The sequence below is a fragment of the Notolepis coatsorum genome (assembly GCF_963971535.1).
Source record: "Notolepis coatsorum genome assembly, chromosome: 2".
NCBI lineage: Eukaryota > Metazoa > Chordata > Actinopteri > Aulopiformes > Paralepididae > Notolepis > Notolepis coatsorum.
The window spans coordinates 184,787,951-184,812,807 of NC_140166.1; the positions used below are offsets into that span (position 1 = coordinate 184,787,951).

Below are 24,857 nucleotides of genomic sequence, written 5' to 3' on the forward strand. Positions count from 1 at the left end.
AAGGGCGAGGGTGAGAGTAGAGAGACAGACTAGAGAGAGACTAGAGAGAGACTAGAGAGGGAGACTAGAGAGAGAGACTAGAGAGGGAGACTAGAGAGAGGGAGACTAGAGAGACTAGAGGGAGACTAGAGAGAGACTAGAGAGGGAGACTAGAGAGAGGAAGGGCGAGGGTGAGACTAGAGAGACTAGAGAGAGGGAGACTAGAGAGAGACGAGAGAGACTAGAGAGAGGGAGACTAGAGAGAGACTAGAGAGGGAGACTAGAGAGAGACGAGAGACTAGAGAGACTAGAGAGACTAGAGGGAGACTAGAGAGAGACGAGAGAGGAGACTAGAGAGAGACTAGAGAGAGACTAGAGAGAGACTAGAGAGGGAGACTAGAGAGAGGGAGACTAGAGAGAGACTAGAGAGGGAGAAGGGAACGGAGCAGAGAAATGTAGGCGAGAGTGGATTTTCATACCGCAAGAAAATCACTTGGCGGACTTTGCAGCACAGTCGGTTGTGTCAGAGCAGAAGAATGCCGTTTTCACGGTGGAGAGGCAGACTGCGGCTGTGTGTGTGAGTCTGTTTGTGCGCTAGCGTGTGCGTCAGTGTCCATCTGTGATATGTGCAGATGTGAGGAGTGAGGACTGGACTGCATCGTGGGACTTCCCCCGAGGCCCGCGGTATAGACCCGTTTCACTGGAATCCTGTTGCTAGGGAACAGTTTGGACCCAAATGTATTTCCTGTCGGTTATTGCATTAGCAGACGTTGCAACAGGAAATCAACTTTTTGAATGTTATTGTTGTCACTTTGAAACCGTGTGTATGGCAATGTAACAGTTGTCATAACATATATACAGGATGTCAGGAGTCATGCTGACATATTGACTGAAAATACTGATGATATCTACAGATACCAATTGTGTGTGTGTGTGTGTCTTTCTTTCTGCCTACCGAGGAACAGGTGCGCTGTCTCCTGGCCAACAGTGGTGAATGTGAGGTTGCCTGGCTCCCATGAGCTACGGTGGTTTTATTGGCCCGACTAAGATATATTTCCACCGTTACATCAGAGCATTATTATGTCGTTAAGTCGGCTCTGCATCTTCAGTCAAGGGCTCTGAGCACTGAAAACAGGTTGGTTGCCCGTCTCGGGGCTGGAAAAGTTACTTTCTTATACAACCTGATGGAGACGATACAAATGGACGAGGCACTTAAAAAGACGGCGGCCTCCGTTCCACGGCGCAAATACTGTATGATCCAACCATCAATATCTGAATGAACTGAATGAAATCTAACTAGAAGCCCACCGTCTATAAATCACTTAAGACCATTGTAACCTTCTAGAGACACTTGCGTGCAATTTGCACTGTGAGACAATTACATCCAAATATATAATAATAATAATAATGGATTGGATTTATATAGCGCTCTTCTCTGACTGACTGTTGCTCTGACTCAGAGCGCTTCACAGAGTCCATTATTCGTTCATACACAGTCATACCGGTGGTGGTAAGCTACAATTGCAGCCAGAGCTGCCCTGAGGCAGACTCACGGAAGCGTGGCGAATAATCAACGCCTACGGCCCCTCCGACCACCACCAACATTCATTCACATGCATACACATTCATACGAGGCAAGTAGGTTAAGTGTCTTGCCCAAGGACACAACGGCAATGGGATGGACATGGGCTTGAGCGGGATTCGAACCACCAACCCTTCGATCATTGGACGCCCCGCTCTACCCCTGAGCCACGCCGCCCCAATGGCAATATGAGGAGAATTAATGTATCAGAATGGAAGACAGTGGAGCACACGTATCATCTTTAACCCTTTAACCACAAAACAAACAAACAAAATACAGAAGGTTAACCCTTTCCCTAACACCCGACAAAGGTCCTCATCTGAACAGGTTTAGTGTGAACTCTATCAAGTGAGAATTAATACCGTAATTCCTCTAATAGTAACCCCGGCTTGTATTTGTTTCAACTGTAGCGGGTACCAGGCTTGTATTAGGAGGAGGCCTGTATAAGAGGGAGGCCTATATTTCAAATTTTCAAACGGATCATAATGAATAAATCAACATTTTGTGTCAGTTTGAACCCAGTAAAATGTACTGGGTTCATTTATTGAAACCAAGTACTGTATGAAATAGTAAACAGTGCAATTACAGGTGGTCACTGGTCATTTCAACGTTTTCAAAGTGAAATCAAGTAACTAGCTCAGTATGCAGCTCAGTATATTAGTAACCCGGCTTGTATTAGGAGGCCGGCTTATAATTGCTTAGCTCAAGAGCGCACCCGGCCATTAATAGAGACCCGGCTTGTATTTGAGACCCGGTTACTATTAGAGGAATTACGGTAGTATATCAAGGTTCTCTGGTAAAGAGATGAACACACTTACCGCCCATGTTTTGGTGAGTCTGAAGATGGGGGCACTTTGTAACCCTGACACCACTGCCATGACCGCATGTAGGTTGTTTACGTCACACAGTTTCTGGAGGGAACAAAAAAACACAGGTGGAAGAGGCCCAGTTAACAAAAAAGGCAATTGAAGAGGTAGAGGTGTGTGTGTGTGTGTGTGTGTGTGTGTGTGTGTGTGTGTGTGTGTGTGTGTGTGTGTGTGTGTGTGTGTGTGTGTGTGTGTGTGTGTGTGTGTGTGCGTGCGTCTAGTACCTTGGCAGTGCGAATATAGTGACTCAGCACCTCCGCTCTGATCTTCAGTGTTTGAGCATGGAGGATCTCCCGGACCACCCAGAAACTAGTCTATAGATAAAAAAAAAAAAGACAAACAAACACAGGTTACACACAACCAAGCAAAAATAAATAAAAACAGGATGGATGAGGAGCACCTGGACGAATTCACGACGAGGGTACATTTAGTTATTGCTTGCATGTGCGCGTTAACCTTTTCCACAGTCCACAAAGAGGGATTAAGGTGGAGGGAGGGAGGGAGGGAGAGAGAGAGAGAGGTGCTATATAAATGTAGTCCATTCCATTTAGAATAAAATCAAATTTTAGTCTGGGTGGTATTGTTCAATAAAATCACAGCTATGAGCAGCCAGATGAGCTGTTTTTTAATTTTTTTTTTTAATTATTCAAATTTGGCTGGGTGGTTAATACAAATAACTATTCAAAAACCTAGCTCAAAAACAGCTCATCTGGCTGCTCAGACCAGGTGTAGTGGCTACGTCAGTGGTGTTTCCCGTGCATTTCCAATGGACCCATTTCGAAATCGTCTCGTTTAAAACAAATAAAGCATGAACATAGGCATGGTGTACCTTTCTGTGTGTATTCATCCACAATCTATAGCTCAGCATGAAAAAATTTGCAATTAACACTATGATCGCCGCGGACGAGTTAAGACATCATTCCGAGCCATGCTCATTCTGCCGAAGACGCCATAACTCGTCTTTGATGTCAATATTTCAAAAATCTGTCATCGAAATCATATTTCCTTTCCGGAGCCCTGAGACACACTGGTGATCTCCTCTCAACTCTCTAGCGGTTCAAGAGCGCCATCTGGTGGCCGATCGGCAGATCGCCAACCGGATATTAACCTTTGAACCGGTAGTACTCATCCATATGTGGTCCGGCCACTCACTATAGCTCCCGCGACTCCATCTTGAAACACTGGATAATAGATCGCTCGCCCTAACTCAATAAACAATGTTATTTGGACGTATATACTATTATACAACCTGGAAATGGATCGGGCATTTCTACATCCCATAATAGAAAAAAAATCTGTTCCACGCTCATCTGCCAGCGGCGCGAGGAAGCCACGGTAAGATTCAGCGTTATTTTATTTATTTTTTTTAAACTTTGACCAGTCAGCTGGTTCTTTTTAGCGTTTATCGCTTTTTCATCGCATTCATACTTGGTCAAGTTCGACCGACAGAAGCAGGCTGAAAGGGTTCAGATGGGGGGGAAGACACTCTGGGAAAGGCACGGCTGCCGTCCGGGATTCGAACGCGCTCAGCCCCAGATCCGTGACGAGCACGGTTGTCCACGGCGCTGAAATAGCACTCGCGGTACGTGGTGAGCTACTGGAGCTCCCCCAGCGTTATTTTCTAACGTATTCTATACTAACTGATCTGATGAACATATGACCCACTCTGGATGAATCATCTAACGCTGCCCACGGAATTATAAACGATCCCCCGCCCATCCGGTCAACATCAGATGATGCGTAGAAACTTCTAGAAGTACGTGCAGTTGAAACTTTTTATCTCGCACAGATTCCTACCAAACTGTATTTGATCATCAATATAATGCATTTGGGGCTATAAATCACGTTCTGAAGAAAGCTGCAGAAAACGATAAAAACATACTTATACTTTAGACCATTATTTTAGTATGAATATGTGAATGAAAAAGTTTAACGTTGCTACACCCTGAACAATACATATAGGACATTGAATGGGCCATAATAATGGCAGTTTAGCAATAGAATTTAAAAAGTTATAGCCCTGCAAAGAAGGGGAACTTCTCCATAGACAAATAGAGCTGGCGAGGGATGGTAAATTATGAATTTAACCCATGGCGATTAAAGTGTTAAATCGTAAAAGTAGCAAAATAACAACGTTTATGTTTTCGTTCACTGAGGAACTACACTGACTGCTGGACACGACAGTAGACATTGCTAACGTCTAGTAGTACTAGGGCTGCAACTAACGATTATTTTGGTAGTCGACTAATCTGTCGATTATTTTTTCGATTATTTCTGTCACACCCTCCATCTCTGCTTCCTGTGGGCGCAGCTCCTTTTCCGGGCTCTTAGCAGACTTCTTAGCTTAACATAACAGACCGACAGTAAGTTTAGGGGAACTAATGGGATAACTGGGGTTGCAACAAAAGTGCAACTAGGGCTAAAAACACAATGAAATAAAATAATAATAATAATAATAATAATAATAATAATAATAATAATAATAATAATAATAATAATAATAATAATAATAATAAGTAAGGGATAATGTATAGCTACGAGGTCATTGTCGCAAAATAATTGACCGACACGGAGTTTAAAATACCGAGGCGCAGCGCCGAGGTGTTTTAAACGTCAGTGAAGGTCAATTATTTTGCGACAATGATCGAGTATAGCTATACATTATCCCGCTTATTACATGGCTAACTTACTAAGAAATATACCTAATTCATTGTACACCATCGACAAGACGAGATCAAATGCAAACGCAGTTGTTCTGTGGCTCTGTCAGCCAAAATAAAGTGATTATTATTATCGGCAGTCGGCAGGTCTGTGGTCTGATTGCATGACTGAGTGCAGCTGTGCATATGCTGAGCAGCACTGATAGTGTTGTAGTGGGCTTGATTGCGAACAGCTGCGCACAGCGGTCATTATTGCTTGGCAGAGGTCCGTTATTGTGTGATAACGGACCTCTGACGCGCGCTATTGACCAATCACAAGCAAGCATTTCGGCGATTGTGAAAACGCCATGTAATAATAAATAATATATCCTTCTTAGTAGACTTCTTAGCTTAACATCCCAGGGAACAAATGGGATAACTGGGGATGTTGTTTGCTCCCGACAAGTCTCAAAGTCTGGGGTGATGGTAGACAAAGCAACTCTGAGGTCATGCTCAATGTCCAATCTGTTCCTCTGCTTTGTCTTCAGCTGGACCAGAGCTGAGAAGCCACTTTCACAAAGATAAGTAGTGCAAAAAAAAATATATATATATATATATAAAAAATGATTTATTTATTTTCTTTCACGACGCATCGTCATCGACGCAAAAATTCTGCGTCGACAAGTTTTTATGATCGACGTCGTCGATTATGTCGACTAATCGTTGCAGCCCTAAGTAGTACGTTTAGCTAGGTAACGTTAGCTATGGGCGCAACCGTCAATGGCCGTGACGTGTATTAGGCGACAGCACTGAACGACAGGCTGGTAAGTGTTTTTTAACGACAAATTTAAAACCTTATAATAACTAACTTTATTTCAACCAAAAATGCTTAAACAATAATGTTAGTGATAGAAGGGAACTCATTTTGTGCAAAAATGGAAAGCTTGCCAATGTTCATGAGGCAGAATTATTACAATAGCCGATAATACATTTTCCCAATGATAAATCCCTATATGGGTGGACTGCGCGGGAATAACTAAAGTGACGTCAGACTACACCTCCCTATTGCTCAGGAATCAGGATTGTGGGGGCGTGGTCAGATCACACTTGATTGACAGCTCCCCTTCAGCTCAAGTGCCATACAATTTTCCATTCAGTCACTAAAAGATTTTGCTATAACTACCAAATCTATCAAATGGACCCTACTTGATTAGAAAGCTTGGCCAGCCATAGCTGTGATTTTATTGAACAATACCACCCAGACTCAAATTAAATGAATTCTAAATGGAATGGACTGAATTTAAATAGCGCTTCTATCCTTCTATCCACTTTACAATGTATGCCTCACATTCACCCATTCACTCCACCGCCACACCAACAGCGGAGGGAACAACGCAAGGTGCCAACCTGCTCATCAGGAGCAGTTAGGGGTTAAGCGTTTTGCTCAAGGACACCTCGACACGCTCCCGGGAGAAGCTGGAATCGAACCTGGGAACCTTCCGATTACCAGACGACCACTCTACCTCCTGAGCCACGGTTGGCCCATTCCAATTCATTGTCGTTATACAGCACAAGTACACTAAGAAGCCAAGTGTTTTAGCACTTTCCATCCACTTACATGAGAGGGTTGGCATTAGCTTTGCTATGCTACACTTCTAAGCTACTCATCAACTCAGCGAGAGGGTGACTGACACCACAGTGGATCGTGGAGGTGAAAAGCTGTTCTACAACAGTCCAACTCTACAATTCAGTCCTACATAGTTCACAGCCTCTTCACGTGCTTTCAGCAACTATCTTCCAACATGACCAAGGTGTTTAGAAACAAAGCCCCTTCATTTCCTTGACAGGGACTTTAAGCCAGAGTCGGTCGGTCAGTCAGTCAGTCAGTCAGTCAGTCAGTCAGTCAGTCAGTGGGCTCGGGGGCTGAGATGAGATGAGAAGAAAGGAAAGAGGGTGGATTCTGAAGGGAGCGCTCCATCAGATTAGAACAACGGTCTAGAAACGAGCGCCGGAGTGGGAAAACAAAGAGCAACTCCAGGGGAAAAACTCAACGGGATCCAAATCATTACTGAGCAGAAAGGCGGCACGTAATAAGTCATGATAAGTCAACAGAGCGAGGGGAGGATAGCGAGCAGGAGCATATGTGTGCGCGTACACACACACGCGCATATTAAAAGCTCCTAGTCAGTCCAAGAGTGATAGCGGAGCTCGGTCTGTGAGGGGAAAAATGTCTGCTTGCCAAAATACTGATTAGGCACGGACAGACACGCGCACACAAACACATACGGACGAACACGAACAAACACACACAAAACACAGATCCATTCAGGCCAGTCAGTGAATCAATCAGTAGGCCCTGGGGAGGAGCAGGAAGGAAAGGAGGAGCAAAGGTAAGGGAAGGAGAAGGTGATATCAGGCCTCTGGGAGTCTTTTGAGGTTATCGTTTTTTCTTTTCAAAGCCTACAGCCGTCTGCACAGAGTGTTCTCGATAAGACTGTCGCGGGCTAGAAAGCACTATTTTCTCTTTCTTCTCCTGTAGATTCAGGTCCATCCCCCTCACTCATTTTCATACGTTGTCCTTCACGCCTGTCCTTCTCCTCTCCTTGCAGGCTCAATGAGTGCATGTTTAATATATTCACTCTGGCCGTGTGTGTGTGTGTGTGTGTGTGTGTGTGTGTGTGTGTGTGTGTGTGTGTGTGTGTGTGTGTGTGTGTGTGTGTGTGTGTGTGTGTGTAGGGTTGCCGTGTCGACAGTGTGTTTAACTCCTTAGAGCACCTGGTCGCCACTCCTATTCCCAGAAACAGGCCCAAGCAGTGTTTTTATTTTAAAGCAGTCCAGAGGAACCAAGGAGTCAAGAGATAAATAAAGTCTGCCCACAACACACACACACACACAAAAGAACATTCAATCCATGCAAATATCTCCAGGAAAGGGAACCACATGTGGTTAATTTTCACCATCTGTCATAAGGCAATCTGTGAAGGGAGCAGTGTGTGTGTGTGTGTGTGTGTGTGTGTGTGCGTGTGCGTGTGTATGCTAGAGTGAACGAGTGAGCAAGTGAGTGAAACGCAGATGAAGATGGGAGATACTGGGTGAAAGCTGACTTCCAACGACCTCTTCCTTCTCATAAAGTACTTTCTGGACTGCAGGGCTCACGTGAAGGGAGTCTACACATCTACTCCCACACAGGTGCACGGCAGACGAGACAGGAAGTTCCCACGAGCCAAACATTTAAAATAAATAAATAAACCTGCAGTGCGGACACAGGCTCCAACACAAGCAGATAAAACATGCTGCAGATTGTCCGTCCCCACGGGGCGCCAACTCCACTGCACCAACGAGGGTCGTTACAGAGCAGGTGTCCCCGTCCGTCTTGTGCTAAGTATGTGTGTGTGTGTATGTGTATGTGTGTATGTGTGTATGTGTGTGTGTGTGTGCGGCGCGCTCCATGTGCCTCCGGTCTCCAATAAAAGCTCAGATCAGGGTCAAGTCGAGACAGAGATGACGTCATACGGCCCAGCCGGTTTCACCAGCATATTTTAGACGGGTCTGTAGTGTTAAGCCAGTCTCGCTCATGGATTAGTCTAATGCAAGTGAGAATGTTTCACAAAAGTAAAGACGGACTCATTTGAACACCAGGCCTAAGATAAGACTGTATAACAATGTGCAGTTGAGCACTAGCACATTAAACTATATAAATAACGGGACAGAAACTAATATAGCACTACAGCCTCAGTACATTTATGTAAAAAATAAAATCATTTTTTTTTTTTTTTTTTTTTTTTAAGTCCGATGACGTCGTTTCATTTAGCCCCCAGCAGCAGCTACACGTAGCAAGGCTGCAGTCAGCACTAAAGAGCCCACCGGTGACGAGTCTGACGACCCTGAGGCATCGACATCTTCAGGTGTAGTTAGTTCAGCAGAATAGTTCATTGCTGCTAGAGTGGTTTGTTTAATCGTTTTAGACTTGTTATTTTGTAAGACATAATTTTTTATGTGTGTGTATATATATATATATGTTTTTTATTAATTAAGAAATTGTTCTAAATAAGTAATGATAAATTATTTGAAGTTTGGACTCATTTTTAACAACTGAGGTAGGTAATACAATTTTTAGAAACTAAAATACCGAAAAAAGGTACCATTGGGTACCGGTATCGATTCACAGGTACCGGTATCGGTTCAAATGTGAACGGTACCCAACCCTAATGAACAGCAATGCCTGGAGGGCTGAGAGTAGTAATGTATGTAACTTATGTAATGTTAGCCGAGGTACTAGCAACTGTAACCAGTGGCATCCCCTGTTGCGCCCTGTGCACTTTCCATTATGTGTACACCGCAGCGCCTCACGTTAAGACTTCCATCTCAAGCAAGCAATAATGTTCTTTCTTCAAGTGAGGAGTCTTGGTATAGTTTGTTTAGCACCATGGACAGAGGTGCAGTAGTTCCCTTCAACCTCTCCACAGTCTCTACATCTCATCACCTGGCTTCCTTTCTCCTGCCTCTCCTCCTCTGCTGTTGACCCCACACACACCGCTTTCCCTGTCCACCGTTTGTCCCAAGACAGAGGCGATTGCCCACCGTAGGTCTTCAGCACCATTTCTGTTGTGTCTTTAAGCTTTACCTGGGGTCTTCCTCCTGTTGTAGGATTTCTTATTTTGAACGTTTCTTTCTTTGCGTCTTGTACAATGTTTTTATTATGATGCATTTATTTTTTTAAAGTCGTTGACGCTCCTGTCAATGGTGGGATTAACAAGAGTTTACTGTCGCTGCAATCTTTTCCACGTCATGTTTTTTATTTTTTTGTTACACTCTTGAATGTTCCAAGTAAAATGTCCTTGTAACTGTTGAATTCTTCCAAAAGACAAACCTGTTCCGCTGGGGTGAGCGGAGGCGAGCGTGAGTGAGAGGGTGATGCAGCTGGGGCCCCCCGACCCCCCACTTTATATATCACAGCCACACGCAGATACAGTTACATACTTAAGTAGGTGTTTATGAGCGTATAAAGTTCTTCTGTTGTGAGGCTGCACGATCTCAGCTACACAATAATCATAAATAAGAAACCCCCCACTTCCCTCTTGATTGCTGTGGATTAGCTTGTTTAACGGCCCGGGAGACGGAGCTTCTCGTAAAAAGCAAGAGGCTGCAGCGTTTACAAGAACGTGACCCGCCTACATGTGTCTCCCTGATGGCAGCTGAGCGGGAGAGGGAATGACTAGAGGAGAGGTGGAGACCATGTCCTACTGGTGGAGACCATGTCCTACTGGTGGAGAGTCTGGAGACCATGTCCTACTGGTGGAGACCATGTCCTACTGGTGGAGAGTCTGGAGACCATGTCCTACTGGTGGAGACCATGTCCTACTGGTGGAGAGTCTGGATACCATGTCCTACTGGTGGAGACCATGTCCTACTGGTGGAGAGTCTGGAGACCATGTCCTACTGGTGGAGGAGACCATGTCCTACTGGTGGAGGAGACCATGTCCTACTGGTGGAGAGTCTGGAGACCATGTTCTACTGGTGGAGGAGACCATGTCCTACTGGTGGAGAGTCTGGAGACCATGACCTACTGGTGGAGGAGACCATGTCCTACTGGTGGAGAGTCTGGAGACCATGTCCTACTGGTGGAGACCATGTCCTACTGGTGGAGAGTCTGGAGACCATGTCCTACTGGTGGAGACCATGTCCTACTGGTGGAGGAGACCATGTCCTACTGGTGGAGGAGACCATGTCCTACTGGTGGAGACCATGTCCTACTGGTGGAGGAGACCATGTCCTACTGGTGGAGTCTGGAGACCATGTCCTACTGGTGGAGACCATGTCCTACTGGTGGAGGAGACCATGTCCTACTGGTGGAGTCTGGAGACCATGTCCTACTGGTGGAGGAGACCATGTCCTACTGGTGGAGTCTGGAGACCATGTCCTACTGGTGGAGACGACCATGTCCTACTGGTGGAGAGTCTGGAGACCATGTCCTACTGGTGGAGGAGACCATGTCCTACTGGTGGAGTCTGGAGACCATGTCCTACTGGTGGAGGAGACCATGTCCTACTGGTGGAGTCTGGAGACCATGTTCAACTGGTGGAGGAGACCATGTCCTACTGGTGGAGTCTGGAGACCATGTTCTACTGGTGGAGGAGACCATGTCCTACTGGTGGAGACTGTGTCCTACTGGTGGTGGAGACCATGTCCTACTGGTGGAGAGTCTGGAGACTCAGCCAATGTGAAGAAGCTATATGGTCGGGTAGGCTCTCTGTCTGTGTATTGCATAGTAGCACAGCACATGCGTTTAAGCGCTAGGGCCCGCCCCTATTTTAAATCTCCTTGATAGCAAACAGCTGAGGTGAGAGTGGCAGCTAGAACACTCGCATTCTTTGAAAATGGAGGAGACACCAAACAAAAAGAGGTGTAGTTATCGAAACGAATGGGAAACAGAATACCCATGGGTAAGAAATGTCGAGGGGGATGCAGAGAGGGTTTATTGTGAACTTTGCAAGAGTTCGTTCTCTATCGGGCACGGGGGGGAATTTGACATAAAACGAGATAGACAAGCGGAGTCCCACAAGAAACGTGTTGCACAAAAAGAGACGTCAAAATCTATGAACGCATTTCTCCAACCAAAAAACATTGGACAAGCACACAAAGTAACAGCTGCAGAGGTAACAAGTATTTACCACACTGTACTTAACACCCATTAGACACAAATAAAATAAAAATTAATAAGGGCAAAACATATTAGGCTTGTGGTCATTTTAATGACAGTGGCGGATGAGCCTTGAAGGAGGGGACAGGGACAGTCCACCAAAAGGGGGGGGGTGTCCCCAACATCGTCCCTCACAACCGTCCATACCCTTTGTCCCACATTTGGTTTATTGGGACCTGGTCACCCTACCTACTGGTGGAGACTCTGTCCTACTGGTGCAGACTGTCCTACTGGTGGAGACCATGTCCTACAGCTGAACATTACAGAGAATCTACAGAATTTAACATATACCATCTCATTTCATACCTTTATTTATACTCGTGAAAGCACTGAGGTTTCCCTCATTTACAGTGATGACGAGTTAACAAAGGACACAAATATCATAACAGTTATTACCGTAATTACAATGAATTACAATTACTACAATGATGGATTAAAAACAATTACATGATTCAGTACATAGGTCAAGTGCAATGCCTTTAAACTCCATGAATGACGGGAATGCTCCGAGCTTTAGAGTCTGTTGCAGGGTATTCCATGTGTATGGAGCATTGTAGAAGAAGGCAGACTTTCCAAGCTCAGACCGAACTCGAGGCACCCTGAGCACAAGCCGATCATTTGAACGAGTTTGGTAGGTGACAGCACTCCAGACCAACAAAGATGTAATATAAGGTGGAAGTTTGCCAATAATTGGTTTGTAGATAAAAAAGATACCCATGATAACTACGTCGCAACGAGAGAGATGGCCAGCCTACCCTCTCATACAAAAGACAATGGTGAGTATCGTATCATATTTGTCACCCGTAATAAATCTTAGGGCGGAGTGGTAGGCAGAATCCAAAGGCCTTAATGTAGACGCAGACGCATGCCTGTAAATGACATCACCATAGTCCAATATTGACAAAAAAACAGCCTGTACAATTCTTTTCCTACAGAACATAGGAAAACTAGCGTGGTTACGGTACAAGAAACCAATCTTTTGCCGTAATTTTGTAGCTAGGTTATCTATATGGAATTTAAAAGAAAGTTTATCATCCAGCCATATACCAAGATATTTATACTCACTAACTCTTTCAATATACAAACCATTTGCTGTTGTTAGGTGTAGCATGTCATAATCTATAACCATGGCTCTAGAAAACATCATAGACTTGGTTTTACTAGCATTAAGCACTAACTTGAGCTTAGCTAGAGCATTTTGGAGAGTGTCAAACGCAAGCTGCAGGTTCACAATAGCTTCCTGAACAGTATCCGCAATGCAGTAGACAACTGTATCATCCGCATAAAGATGAGCCTGACAACCTGCTAGTGCTGAAAGACTAGAAACAATATCATTAATATAGATTGTAAAGAGGACCGGCCGCAATACCGAACCCTGTGGTACACCCTTAGACAATGGCAGGAAATCAGATTGAAAGTTACCCGAATTCACAGATTGACACCTTGAAGATAAATAGTCCTGAAACCAAGCACAATCGGCTTTATCCAGGCCAATGCTAGCTAGACTATTCAAAAGCAAGTGATGGTCTACTCTACTGTATCAAACGCCTTTGAGAGGTCTACAAAGAGAACTGCACAATGCTTCCCATTGTCCAGGGCTGAAATAATGTCATAGTGATTAGTGACCAAAGTAACAGCTGTAATAGTACTATGATTTGCTCTGAAACCTGATTGGTGAGTACTTAGCACTGAGCAACTTGAGAAAAAGGTTTTTAATTGGTTGTTTACCAAGGTCTCCAGTGCTTTGGCTAGGCATGATAGTTTGGAGATAGGACGATAGTTATCCATCTTATCCCTATCCCCCCCTTTATGCAAGGGGAGCACCTTGGCAGATTTCCAAACTTGCGGGACTATGCCAGATGCAATAGAAAGGTTAAAGATATGTGACAATGGCTCACAAATGACAGGGGCTGCCAGTTTTATAAAAAGAGTCTAAATTGTCCACACCAGTAGAACACTTAGGGTCTATGGATTGCAAGATATTGAGTTTCACTAGATGAAAATGGCTGGAAGGAAAATGTAGGTACACACGAGGCATGATCGAAGATTGGGCTAGGGTCAGAGTCAACATCCAGTGGAGCCAGCCCAGTAGACAACCTGTCAAATAAGGACCCAGCCTCAATGAAGTGTTTATTGAAAGCAAGACAAATTTCCTGAGGATCCGAGATTTTACAATCAGCCACATTAATACACAATGGCAATGTAGCAGGGTTATTTTTTGACAGGTTTACTGCACCCTAGAATTTAGCTGGGTTAGAGTAGGAATTCGAGACCAAGTCTAAAAAGTAATCAGATTTAGCCTTCCTCACAGCTGCAGTAGTTCTATTTCTAAGTTGTCTGAAGGAAAGCCAGTCTTGCGTATCCCCAGTGCGTCTGGCGCCATTTTAAGTCAAAGTGCTTTTTACCAGGAGTGCATACTACCCCTGGCAGTGTTGGTGCCATGGTCTACCCACTGCAGACAGGAGGATTACGTGTTGCAAATTACTTGTTGATTCTGGAGGATCTTCTAGAACATTTATGGGGCAATTTCCTCAAAAGCTGGGAGGGGGATTTTGCACCCAATATTCCACTTTCAGGGATAGTTAATACACTTCCTGGGGCGTGTTTGCCCAGAGCCCTCATTATGTCGTCTGGCCAAGTATGACTCTGGGCAAAATGACCTAAGAGAGATTACCTTGAAGTTGAAGAGAAGGAGCTTTAGGCATCTCAAACACCACACTGTTTTCTTGATCCTCCAATCAAAACTATCGTTTCCCGGGCACCCCAGTGGCGAACCACATAGCGCGCTCAGCCGCGACACGGGCAACCCGGGTTCGATTCCCGAATCCGTCGTCATTTCTCGAATGTCTTCCCCCACTCTGTCTCCCATTTCTCCTCGGTCTCTCCCTACTGGACTGCTCAGTAGTAATAAAGCGATAATACGCCAACAAATAAATCTTAAAAAACAAAAACAAAAAAACCATCGTTTCCCTCGGACAAACAGTTGCGATTGGAGGATCAAGAAAAGAGGGCGGGGTTTGCGATAGGTCAACATTTTTAATAAAAAGCTCTGTATTGGGTAGCGTAGCACCCAGGTTGGGAAACTGGTACCAACTGCTACTACATTTCAACTGTGACTGGTAAAAGTGTCTACTCTACCACTCACTCTGGCAGGTAAGCAAAGATATTGCTGAACAGCCCGGGCATAACATACCTTTTCTTCAGCCTTATCCGCTTTTCAAACCTTTTCTAACCTTTCCAGCACTTAAGGCCAACTGAATTCCTGCTCTGTCACCCCCCCCCCCCCCGCCCCCCAAACAGACTCAGTGTTTTATTCATTTTTCTCAACTCATTGTTTAACCCTCCCTCGACATGTGCTCCCCCTGCCAATAGTCATCCTAAATGGGAGTCGCAAGTTCACGTCTCTCCCCTCTGCCAGATCTCGGTGGCAGACCTGAGCCGGAGTGCAGGCGGGGGGGATGTGGCTTCACCTCAGGCTGAGGTGTCTGGGCTTCTTGCTCTCCTCGTGCTCCAAGTCCCATTATTCAAGCGGCTCATTTTCCTTGGCCCGCCAGCAGCGCAGCGCAAGTATAGCTAACATCTTGAATGGCCGTTTAGGATCCGATATACACAGGGAAGTTTCCACAGAAACACATTCTTGTCAGATCGTCTCATATTTATCCTGGAGGGCGGTTATGGTGGGTCTTAAAAGGGATCTGGCAGAGAGGCTCCTGGGAGGTAAAGGGTGACGTCATCTCCGAGAGCTTCCCGTTGGTGCCCTGCACACCTCTCTCTATAAAACACACGTTTGAAGATGACAGAAAACGTGCGACGCAAACACCCGAAGGCACGCCAACACCTGCCTACATTGTAAGACACAGAGGGCCAGCTAAGGACAGTGCGTTATAAACTGATCCGCATCTCACCCGCGGCTGCGTTGCTCTGGCTGCGTTTAATGACCCGTGCGACTAACAGTGAGGAGAAGTGGAGCTTACGAGGGAATCCGAGTCAGGATGTTATGACCCATACGACCAACAGTGAGGAGAAGTGTATATTACGAGGGAGGGGATACGAGTCAGAATGGTGTACACAGCGTGTTTCCTAGAGGAGGCCTCAGAGCACTATTTTGAGCCTTGCAAGAAAACGAGACAGAGAGCAAAAGAGAGAGGGAGCGAGGTGATGATTTGGTGCAAGACAAGGGAGAGAGGACATGTAATATCTCCATCCACTTGATGGCCAAGGTTCATAAATGTCCAGTGTTCCAAAGGAAGTGTTTTCTCTCTCCCTATACTCTCACCTTAGGGGAGACAGATAATAGACTCAAGGTCAGAGTGAAGAAGACATGGGAGAAACTGTATGACCTCTTTGTGTTACTGTGTGTGTGTGTGTGTGTGTGTGCGCGTGTCTCTCACCTGGTTGAATCTGCGAGTGAAGGCCACAACATTGGGGGCAGAGCTGTGCTTCTCCTTCTTGTTCCAGCCACAGCTTGACAGCTCCTGAAAAGCAAAAACAGAGCTTTACATTAGACAGTGGATATCCTGTCGTTATGGACACGGCAGAATTGCGCTGGATGCACTCGACTTAATGGTCCGCTTAAGAGCTCAATCACAGGGCAGTGGAGGAGAGGAGGCACAGACCTGAAAACATGCACTTCCTATCTATTGATCTATCCAAGAGAGAGATGGAGGGAAGATTATTATAATAACACATTGGCCGCCAACGACGATTATATTTTGTCCGACAACCGCTGAACGTCAACCACGTATATATATACGTTATTTCTTTTATTTGATATTTCTATTCATTACAGGCCCACTGACTCAGGGTTAACATTTCACATTGAGAATGCCTAGGTGCAATACCGGCAGCATCACGCTAGACGGCGGTAACGAGCACCCTTTCTAACATTGTATCCTGGGCTGTGGGATGGCCAAAGGTTTCGGGTTAAATTTTTCCTTGTCGGGCAAGACGAACGGTTCTGCCGGTTACATTGAAGCCGGTCAAATATGCCCGATCCATATGTTATGGTGGATTATGCCGTCGAGCAAATGGACATTGGATGTACCAGATGGGGATCAAGAAATTGGAATATTGTTTTTGGAATACTCCCGGACGATTTGACGTACATTTGAGCTTGATCCTGCAAGGCTTTTGTACCGATCGGGCTGATAAGCGTTTTTAGTGTTGAATACGAATGCAGTTACCGACATTCAAATAATCAGAAACGACCCCCCCCCCCCTTTCATGCATTCATGATGGAACATAAAACCTATGATGTAGATTTGATTCCGGAACAATAGCGGGTTCAGGCAAGAAACGGCAGCGTCTACAATGGAATTGACGTATACTGCCATAACTAAGCATTTCATGAATTACCCTAGACCGGTCTAAAACCATACTAATATTCACCACGGTATAACATGGGAACGTATGGATGGAAAAAGTATCTATTTTTTGCATTTTGACCGGAATAAACTCAATGTCAAATGACTATAGTATTGTATCCATGGCTATAATATAGAATATAGATTTTGTTCTACAAACAAGGTGACTAACTCCCATCGTTTACAGCGTGGCAATACTACCACAGGATAAGGCCGCTAATCCCCGGCGGTCAATGAGTTATAGAAAGGTGTGTTTGTTTAAAAAGAGGCAGCCATTTTTGGAGTTTGTTTTGGGCAGTTTTCCTACCCATGGCGCAACAAAGGTTGTACTCTTGGGGGCTCGCAAGTCCATTTCTCATTGTACATATGCTAGTGCTTTGTATAATCAATGACAATAAAATTTTATTTTATTTAACCTGTTCCACCCCACGGGGTCGGTACAGACCCCAAAAATTACATCTGGTCATAAATCAATATTTTTCAGAGTGTTGCATATTTCTTTGTGATTTTTTTAATCAAACATTTTCAAGTATTAACATCACTAACATATCACAAAAGCATGTAGAATGTATATTATCATCAATACGTTAGTTTAGCAATAGGTTAAAAGTGCCATTAGATAGTTTTAAGTTTTCGATTGTCTGAAGTCTATTCCAAGACGGAAACGGACATTTTGAACCATGGGAATTGTAGCCTTTTTGCGGCCATTTTGTAGAGGACATGCATAGCTGTCGACCAGCGTTGGAATTTTTCCGAACTACACTTCCTGTCAGATACTGTGGGGTTTCAAAGTTCAGCGTTCTGAATGAATCATATCAATAACTGTTATGATTCGCGATAATAAGCCACAAAAGGTAACGTTTTTGACAAATATTGAAACGCAGTTAGTTTTTCCTCCCTATTGTTAGCATGTAGGAACAATTAGATCTGAAATTAGTTTCAAAACGGTTGCGGGGGGAAATTAAAAAGTACAGTAGATTACAGTAGATTTCATTATCCGTTCTTATGCACGACTGGTGATACTAAATCCAAATTGAACTCGGGCATTTGAAAGATAATATATGTATATATATAAATGTGCGAATTGGCTATAATAAGGTAATGTATAAGAATCATAATAATATTTCAAATTGCATTGGTCCGGATGGGAGAATTCAGTACTGCATCTACAGAACCTTCGGTTTAATCATCTTCCCTTTATTAATTTCCTTCGATTTTCTCAAGAGGGTACTGAACGAGATCAGTGGCAGTTTTTTAAGTTTGGTCATTATTATCATGGTGTTATTCACTGTCAAAGATTCAAAGAAAAATCATAATTCATATTCTCCTTTGTTTCATCACAATTTATGCAAGCCTAGTAATAGACACAATATTTCTGACACTGTGAATACATTCCCTGAGGTCCATAGATGTACCTAGATACCAAGAATATGCAAATAGCCCTTGTAGAAGTGGAGCAATATTCCATTTACCTAGGTATGTATTTTAGGCGGATTTTCACCACGTGTGGTGAATTTAAAATAAATAGAATTGAGCACAGGCCAGTACAGAATATGTGATCTAACGGGTCATTATTGAGCTACACCCATTCTCACAGTGACTGGACCACACCTTGTGGACTTACTCCTCGTGAATTCACTGCAAGAAGCAAAAAAGTGCCAACAGTTGGAAAAAATTCTTCCCCCTTCTGACCAATTACTTTACAGAGGAGTATGAATTCTGCCTGAGAGCGATATGGAGATACCATATGTGATGAGTGGCTGGTGCAGAAAATTCAGTTGGGAGGCTTGAGTTGAATTAATAGTTCAGGACAGGAAGACAAGCTCCTGCACGCTCCATTTGCAAATAGTACCATTTTCTTTTGTAGAAGATAGATAATGTTTCTATCCTGAAGGACACTTCAAAAAGAAGCAGCAGCCTATACCCTTTTAAAACAATGTGACTGAAAGGGCGGGTCAAGGCAAGCTTATTTATATAGCACATTTCAGACAGAGGCAACTCAAAGTTCACTTTTCATAAGGAATAAAGTAGATACAAATAAATACAAGGAGCTCATAAAGGGCATAAAAAGGCAGGAAGAAAGGGCTGCAATAACATATTAATTAAAAGGCAGTGAGTACATAAACGTTTTTAGCCCATTTTGAAAATAGTCAAGAGTTAAGGAAAATATGATATAATAAATTTTTTTTTAAATAAAAGTATTGTTTTATTGCAACACTACTATCACCAACATCTGAAGGGAGATCCCCCCTTGAACGGCCCTTCTAAGGTTTCTCTCCTCCACATTACCTGTGGTGCATTTATTCCTATTGCTAGGTTTTAGTGAGTTTTTCGTTACCTTCGCATGGGGTATGTCTGGGAGTGTTGAATTTATTTTAAAGGTCCCCTGTTTTGCTATTCCTTCCACTATTTGGGCAATTTTACACAATTCCTGTGAGTCTATGGAACACATCTGTAAGTTTTTTTATTCATTGTTTTGTATTTCTAATCAAGTACTCTAAAGCAGCATTTTTCCACTTCAAGATTTCAAGCTGTTTTGGGCTGGGCTCCGCCCATACTTGCAAAGCTCTTTGAGTGACAGTCACCCACGCAGCATGATACATACGAGAGAGAGAACGAGCGAGAGAGGAGAGATCGCTCCGTGAGCGAGCGTGTGTGTGAGCGGCTCGACTCGCGATCGTGTGTAAAATGCAGGTGGAGAGATAGAGACAGATAGAGAGAGGGCGAGTCAGGAACAGGAAAACCGCTTCCGCATTATTCCCACTGCTCCGTTGTTGAGAGAATTGTTGATTGTGGGCGGTGACTACAACCAGGGGCTGAGATATGCAGATCAGTGCCTTATTCACGTCAGCAAAACAGTAACATCAGAATGGCTTAGTTCAATGGGGGAGGATCTCGGGACATCTGAACTCGAGCAATCTGCCAAAATGAGAATCAGAGACAGACATTGTTGATACAACCCCACATTGCTAGAAAACAATGCTAAACACTGGAAAAGGCCATTTATAAGACAGTGAACATTTAAATTCTTTGGACTTTATGGTGTTTTTGTTTTATTCTTGATTTATTGAGATGTTTCTTCTTGACTTGTTTAAAGAAGACGTGTCCGGCCCATGGGGACATTAATGTGTGTTGTGGGGCCTTACAAATAAATTTGATTTGATTATTGAAGTTTGTTCCAACTATGTGTAGCATAATAACGGAGTGCTTCACCATGTTTTGTTTTAACTCTAGGGACAGTTAGTAGACTGGCCCAAGATGACTTCAGAGGTCAAGCGGGTTCATAGGGTGGATGTATTTTGTACGTAATTTGACTCTAAACCACTGTGACCAAGTGATATATAGACGAACAGCAGTATTAGAAGTAGGCTTGGGCGATAAGACAATATTATTGTTTATGCGTTGTGCACGTGGCCACAATAACGGAACGATGTTGAATTATGCATCGCCTGTTGTGAATCTTGTTATATATATATAGTCTGTCTCTCTTTCCCTTTCTCTGTTGCTTCACCGCACTGGTATAGCCTATCAAAAAAGGTAACAAAATGTGAGCCTACGTTCTGACTCTGTACATTACGGCATGTAGCCTAACTAAAACTTTGCAAAGATGTCAGCTCTCGTTAGCAAAATAATGCAAATGTTCCTAAAGTGACAGTCAACGATGACAAGACTGTACGAGGGCAGTTTTTTTTTTTAACAAATGTTTTTTATTTTCTCTTTTTTTTTTTTTTTTACATGAAACAAGACAAACAATACAGTAACAGTAATAATCAACAATAAATCACAGGACAATAACAGAAATAATAATAACAATAATGCCAGTCCAGTAATTAAATCAGAATGAAAGTAGACTCAGACTGCTATGCTGGCTTCATTAACACCTACAATTCGTGCAGTAGATATCGCTAGATAAATCACATCGAGATAGGTGAGAATCCATAGCTTCGGGCACATTTTATCCGGTTGAATCCAGCGTGACGCTCTCAACTTTTTGGCAGCTGTAAGACCCGCCAAAATGAGTCTCTTTACATGTTACATGTACAGAGGTTGATAACTGAGAACCATCATTCAACAACAGTACAGAAGGCAGTGTCGGTATGGTCAGAGATAAAATCTCTGATAATTGAGTGGTAACATTTTCCCCAAAAGTCTCAACAGGAGGGCATTCCCAATACATATGCATATATGTACCAATAGCATCGTTTGAACACAAGGAGCATCGAGAGTCAGGTCTGAGACCCATTAGATACAATTGTCTAGGGGTCAGGTAAGTCCTATGAACAAAGTTAAGATTAATCTGTTGGTGATTTGGGTTGCGTGATGATAGCCATACAGGGCAGTTATTAATGTTGGGTACATTACATTGGGAAATGTATCCATAAAAATTAGACCGTTAAGGAAATTGTACATAATTGTGTTATGTCCAAAAACGAGGAAACCGGTTAGCTTTAGGCTACAGCTTTGTTTACTCGTTACTTTCACTTTTGCACTGAACTGCGAGTCCCTCCTACGGTAGCCTCCTAGCTCTCCAAACGGCGCAACGTAAATACGGTAACTCATGAGCACAAACAAGTGAAACAACTGAGAATGTTTAGTCAAGGTTTTAAGCAAACACAATACATTGGATTCCCAATATGATTTACCAAGCCGCAGATAACGCTACGTCATTTCCCATGCGAAAAAGGCAGTCAGGGATAGTTCTATGTGCTGACCAGTGACCACTGACATGTAGGATAGTTCTATGTGCTGACCAGTGACCACTGACATGTAGGATAGTTCTATGTGCTGACCACTGACATGTAGGATAGTTCTATGTGCTGACCACAGACACGTAGGATAGTTCTATGTGCTGACCACTGACATGTAGGATAGTTCTATGTGCTGACCACAGACACGTAGGATAGTTCTATGTGCTGACCACTGACATGTAGGATAGTTCTATGTGCTGACCACAGACACGTAGGATAGTTCTATGTGCTGACCACTGACATGTAGGATAGTTCTATGTACTGACTATCTGTCTGACCAGACATGTAGGATAGTTCTATGTGCTGACCACAGACATGTAGGATAGTTCTTTGTGCTGACCAGTGACACATAGGAGACCTGATAATTGGTGTAATATGTTCAGCTTTCTTCATTAAAGAACAAAAAAGAAAGAGAGACGGGAGATGTTACTCTTTGTTTCACTAAGCTAATTTATTCCAAGCATCAGTGATTAATGATTTTGTTCCCGGAAATAACGTTCCGACTCGCAAATCTCAAATATCTAAAGCAATATCTGTTAGCAATGACAGCAGCCAGCGAAAGCCCTCGTTTGATTATCTCATATTTGCCATTAAGTAAAAACAAAGCCATATGTTAATGTCGAAGCTCAGACATTTCAAGCATCAGCGATGTAACTTTCAGAATTAATGCTTTTGTCCGACTATTTCAGTCACAGGGTGTTGCTGCCTCCTGGGCTACGTGCCGCCAAGGATGATTGTGATTGGTTTAAGAAATACATACTAACCAGAGCATTCTTACCCCCTACTATATATACCAGAATGATGATCGGTTCAGCCAGACCACTCTACAGCGCTAACATAGTGTGGAGAGGGGTACGGCTATCTGAGAGACAACCTCAATCTTGGCTAGGTGCTCATTAATAGAGCGTATCAAAAACTAAATCCAATCAATGAGCTACCAATGAATCACTGTGCTAATCAGTCTGCAACTTATGCATACGTTGAAATGTTATACTAAGTAATTTACATCATGTTTTGTCAAATAATAATCTAATAGAATAGAATGTTTGTATTTATCAAGAACATTATACATTATATGGTGTGAAATTCGTCCTCTGCATTTAACCCATCCCAACCAATTAGGAAGTAGTTAGGATCAGTAAAATATAATAAGATAATAAAATCATTACATGTATATCATTAATACAACATCACAAAAATAGTACTCGATAAGAATGAGGTAAAAGGTCCACTATGCAGCTTTGGGAGAGAAATGTCAAACTTTGGTAAAGAAAATTATATGGTATATTTTCATAACTGAATAAACAAACTTGTCAGATGAAAATTGGGTCCCTGGAACCTGAAGCTAGAAATCTGCCAGAAAATTTGCTATTTCACTGCGGTTGTTTACAATAGCAGGGCCTGCAATTTTGTTTACAAACATTCAAAGAAGGCTTACATTTGTTTCATGGTGCCTCAAAATTATTTTGTTTTGATTTATGATAAGATACAATCATTTTAAGGATTACATAACATGTATAGTAAATATGTGTTGTACACTAACCACAGCTTGTGCAAATGTAAACAAATCCCCCTCACCCAAAAATGCATAGTGAGCCTTTAAGAAAATTACAAACTGGACCAGGAATGAAAAAATACGAAATCCTGCTCTTCATTACTGGCAATCAGAGCACCAAGCCGGGTCCAGCTTAGCCTCAGCTGCCTCCCACAGTGAACTACGCAAAGGAGGGAACCCACACAGACACTGCCGGGGGAAACCCAGACCCCCTAAGCCCCAGTAGTGGGTTCTGAAGACCAGGGACAATGATGTAATGGTAGGAAAATGTTGTGCAAGCCCCTCTCGTCACCCCTGCCAGCTGGACCGTCTCAGGCTACAATCTGAACAACTGAGTGAGGCTGCGACCTCCCCAACAATACCCCCCAGAGACCCAACTGACGGGAAAAGAAAACAACCTCCCAATTGGTCACAACTCTCCAAAGCGCCCGACCGCATCAGGATGACCCCATGCAAAGAGATTGCATGCTCAGTGTGAACGTGCGTGCGCTGCGCTCGCCGAGAGCCATCCAGTGGGGATAGCAAAAAAGCTGCATATCTAATATACAGACAGATGTTAAAAGCAGACATTAGTGTGCGGGGCGACGTGAAGCCTTTCGGGCTAGAGAAAGAGGACATGGGAAGGAGAGGCGGTGAGGACAGCGCTGGACTGCCAGAGGTCGACAGGCTTTTACGAGGACCGGACGCAGCTTTCAGCGAAGCTTGGTAAACTCCACAGTGTGTGCAGAGCCCTTTCTCGGACGGACTCCCATCTAGTCTGTGAGCTTGTACATTATTCATGAGCAGAGACTAGGAGAGCGGCGGGCCCATCAGCATGTAGTGAGCTCTAAGCCCAAGTCACCTCTGAGAACCCCTCGTTTATTGAACATCCATCCTCTTTAAATAAGCGCTGCCTGCTTTCTTGTCAGTCAATCTTCTCCGTTCTGTCATCGCTCACTACTTCTAATGACTCCCAGACTGAGATGTCTCGCAGTGAGTGGGAGGTGTGTTTGACCACCCAAGGTGATGCCAGACATGAGGGCAATAAGACAGCTCTCTGTCTCTCTCCCATCAGTGTGGTCAAGACACATCCAATGCTGGAATTTCAGCGCTAGACAAACCAGACTCCGCTAAGGGAGAAGCCTCCTCAAAGTCCTAACCTCTACAATCCATCCATCCATCCATCCCACATTCCACTTATCTTAAAAAAAGGAAACAGTTAAGTGGCTGTGGCTCATAAAAGAAAAGCACTGTTGTGCGTCCACAGTTATTGTATAATATAAGCCAGTACAATTACTTATTTTCTGGCCAAGCAGCAGGGAGCCATTCTAAAGCTTATTCAGAAGCTGAATGGCTTCACTTCCTTCATTTTCTTTGAATTTATAGTCTCCTTTCATGAAGGCATTCAAAACGACAGCAGACAAGTCTTTAGAGGACGGGGGTTTG

General features: G+C 43.7%; 1 protein-coding gene across 4 annotated transcripts in view; it reads right to left on the bottom strand.

Moving 5' to 3' along the window:
• ralgps2 (Ral GEF with PH domain and SH3 binding motif 2) overlaps nt 1–24,857 on the bottom strand; it is a 182,950-nt gene that overhangs the window by 59,927 nt on the left and 98,166 nt on the right. For all 4 annotated transcript variants that reach the window (XM_084307508.1, XM_084307506.1, XM_084307507.1 and 1 more), the window contains exons 6-8: nt 16,158–16,241; nt 2,652–2,741; nt 2,380–2,472 (exon numbers count right to left, since the gene is read on the bottom strand). In XM_084307508.1, coding sequence (XP_084163634.1) covers nt 2,380–2,472; nt 2,652–2,741; nt 16,158–16,241 — 267 coding nt within the window. The remainder of the gene's footprint in view (nt 1–2,379; nt 2,473–2,651; nt 2,742–16,157; nt 16,242–24,857) is intronic.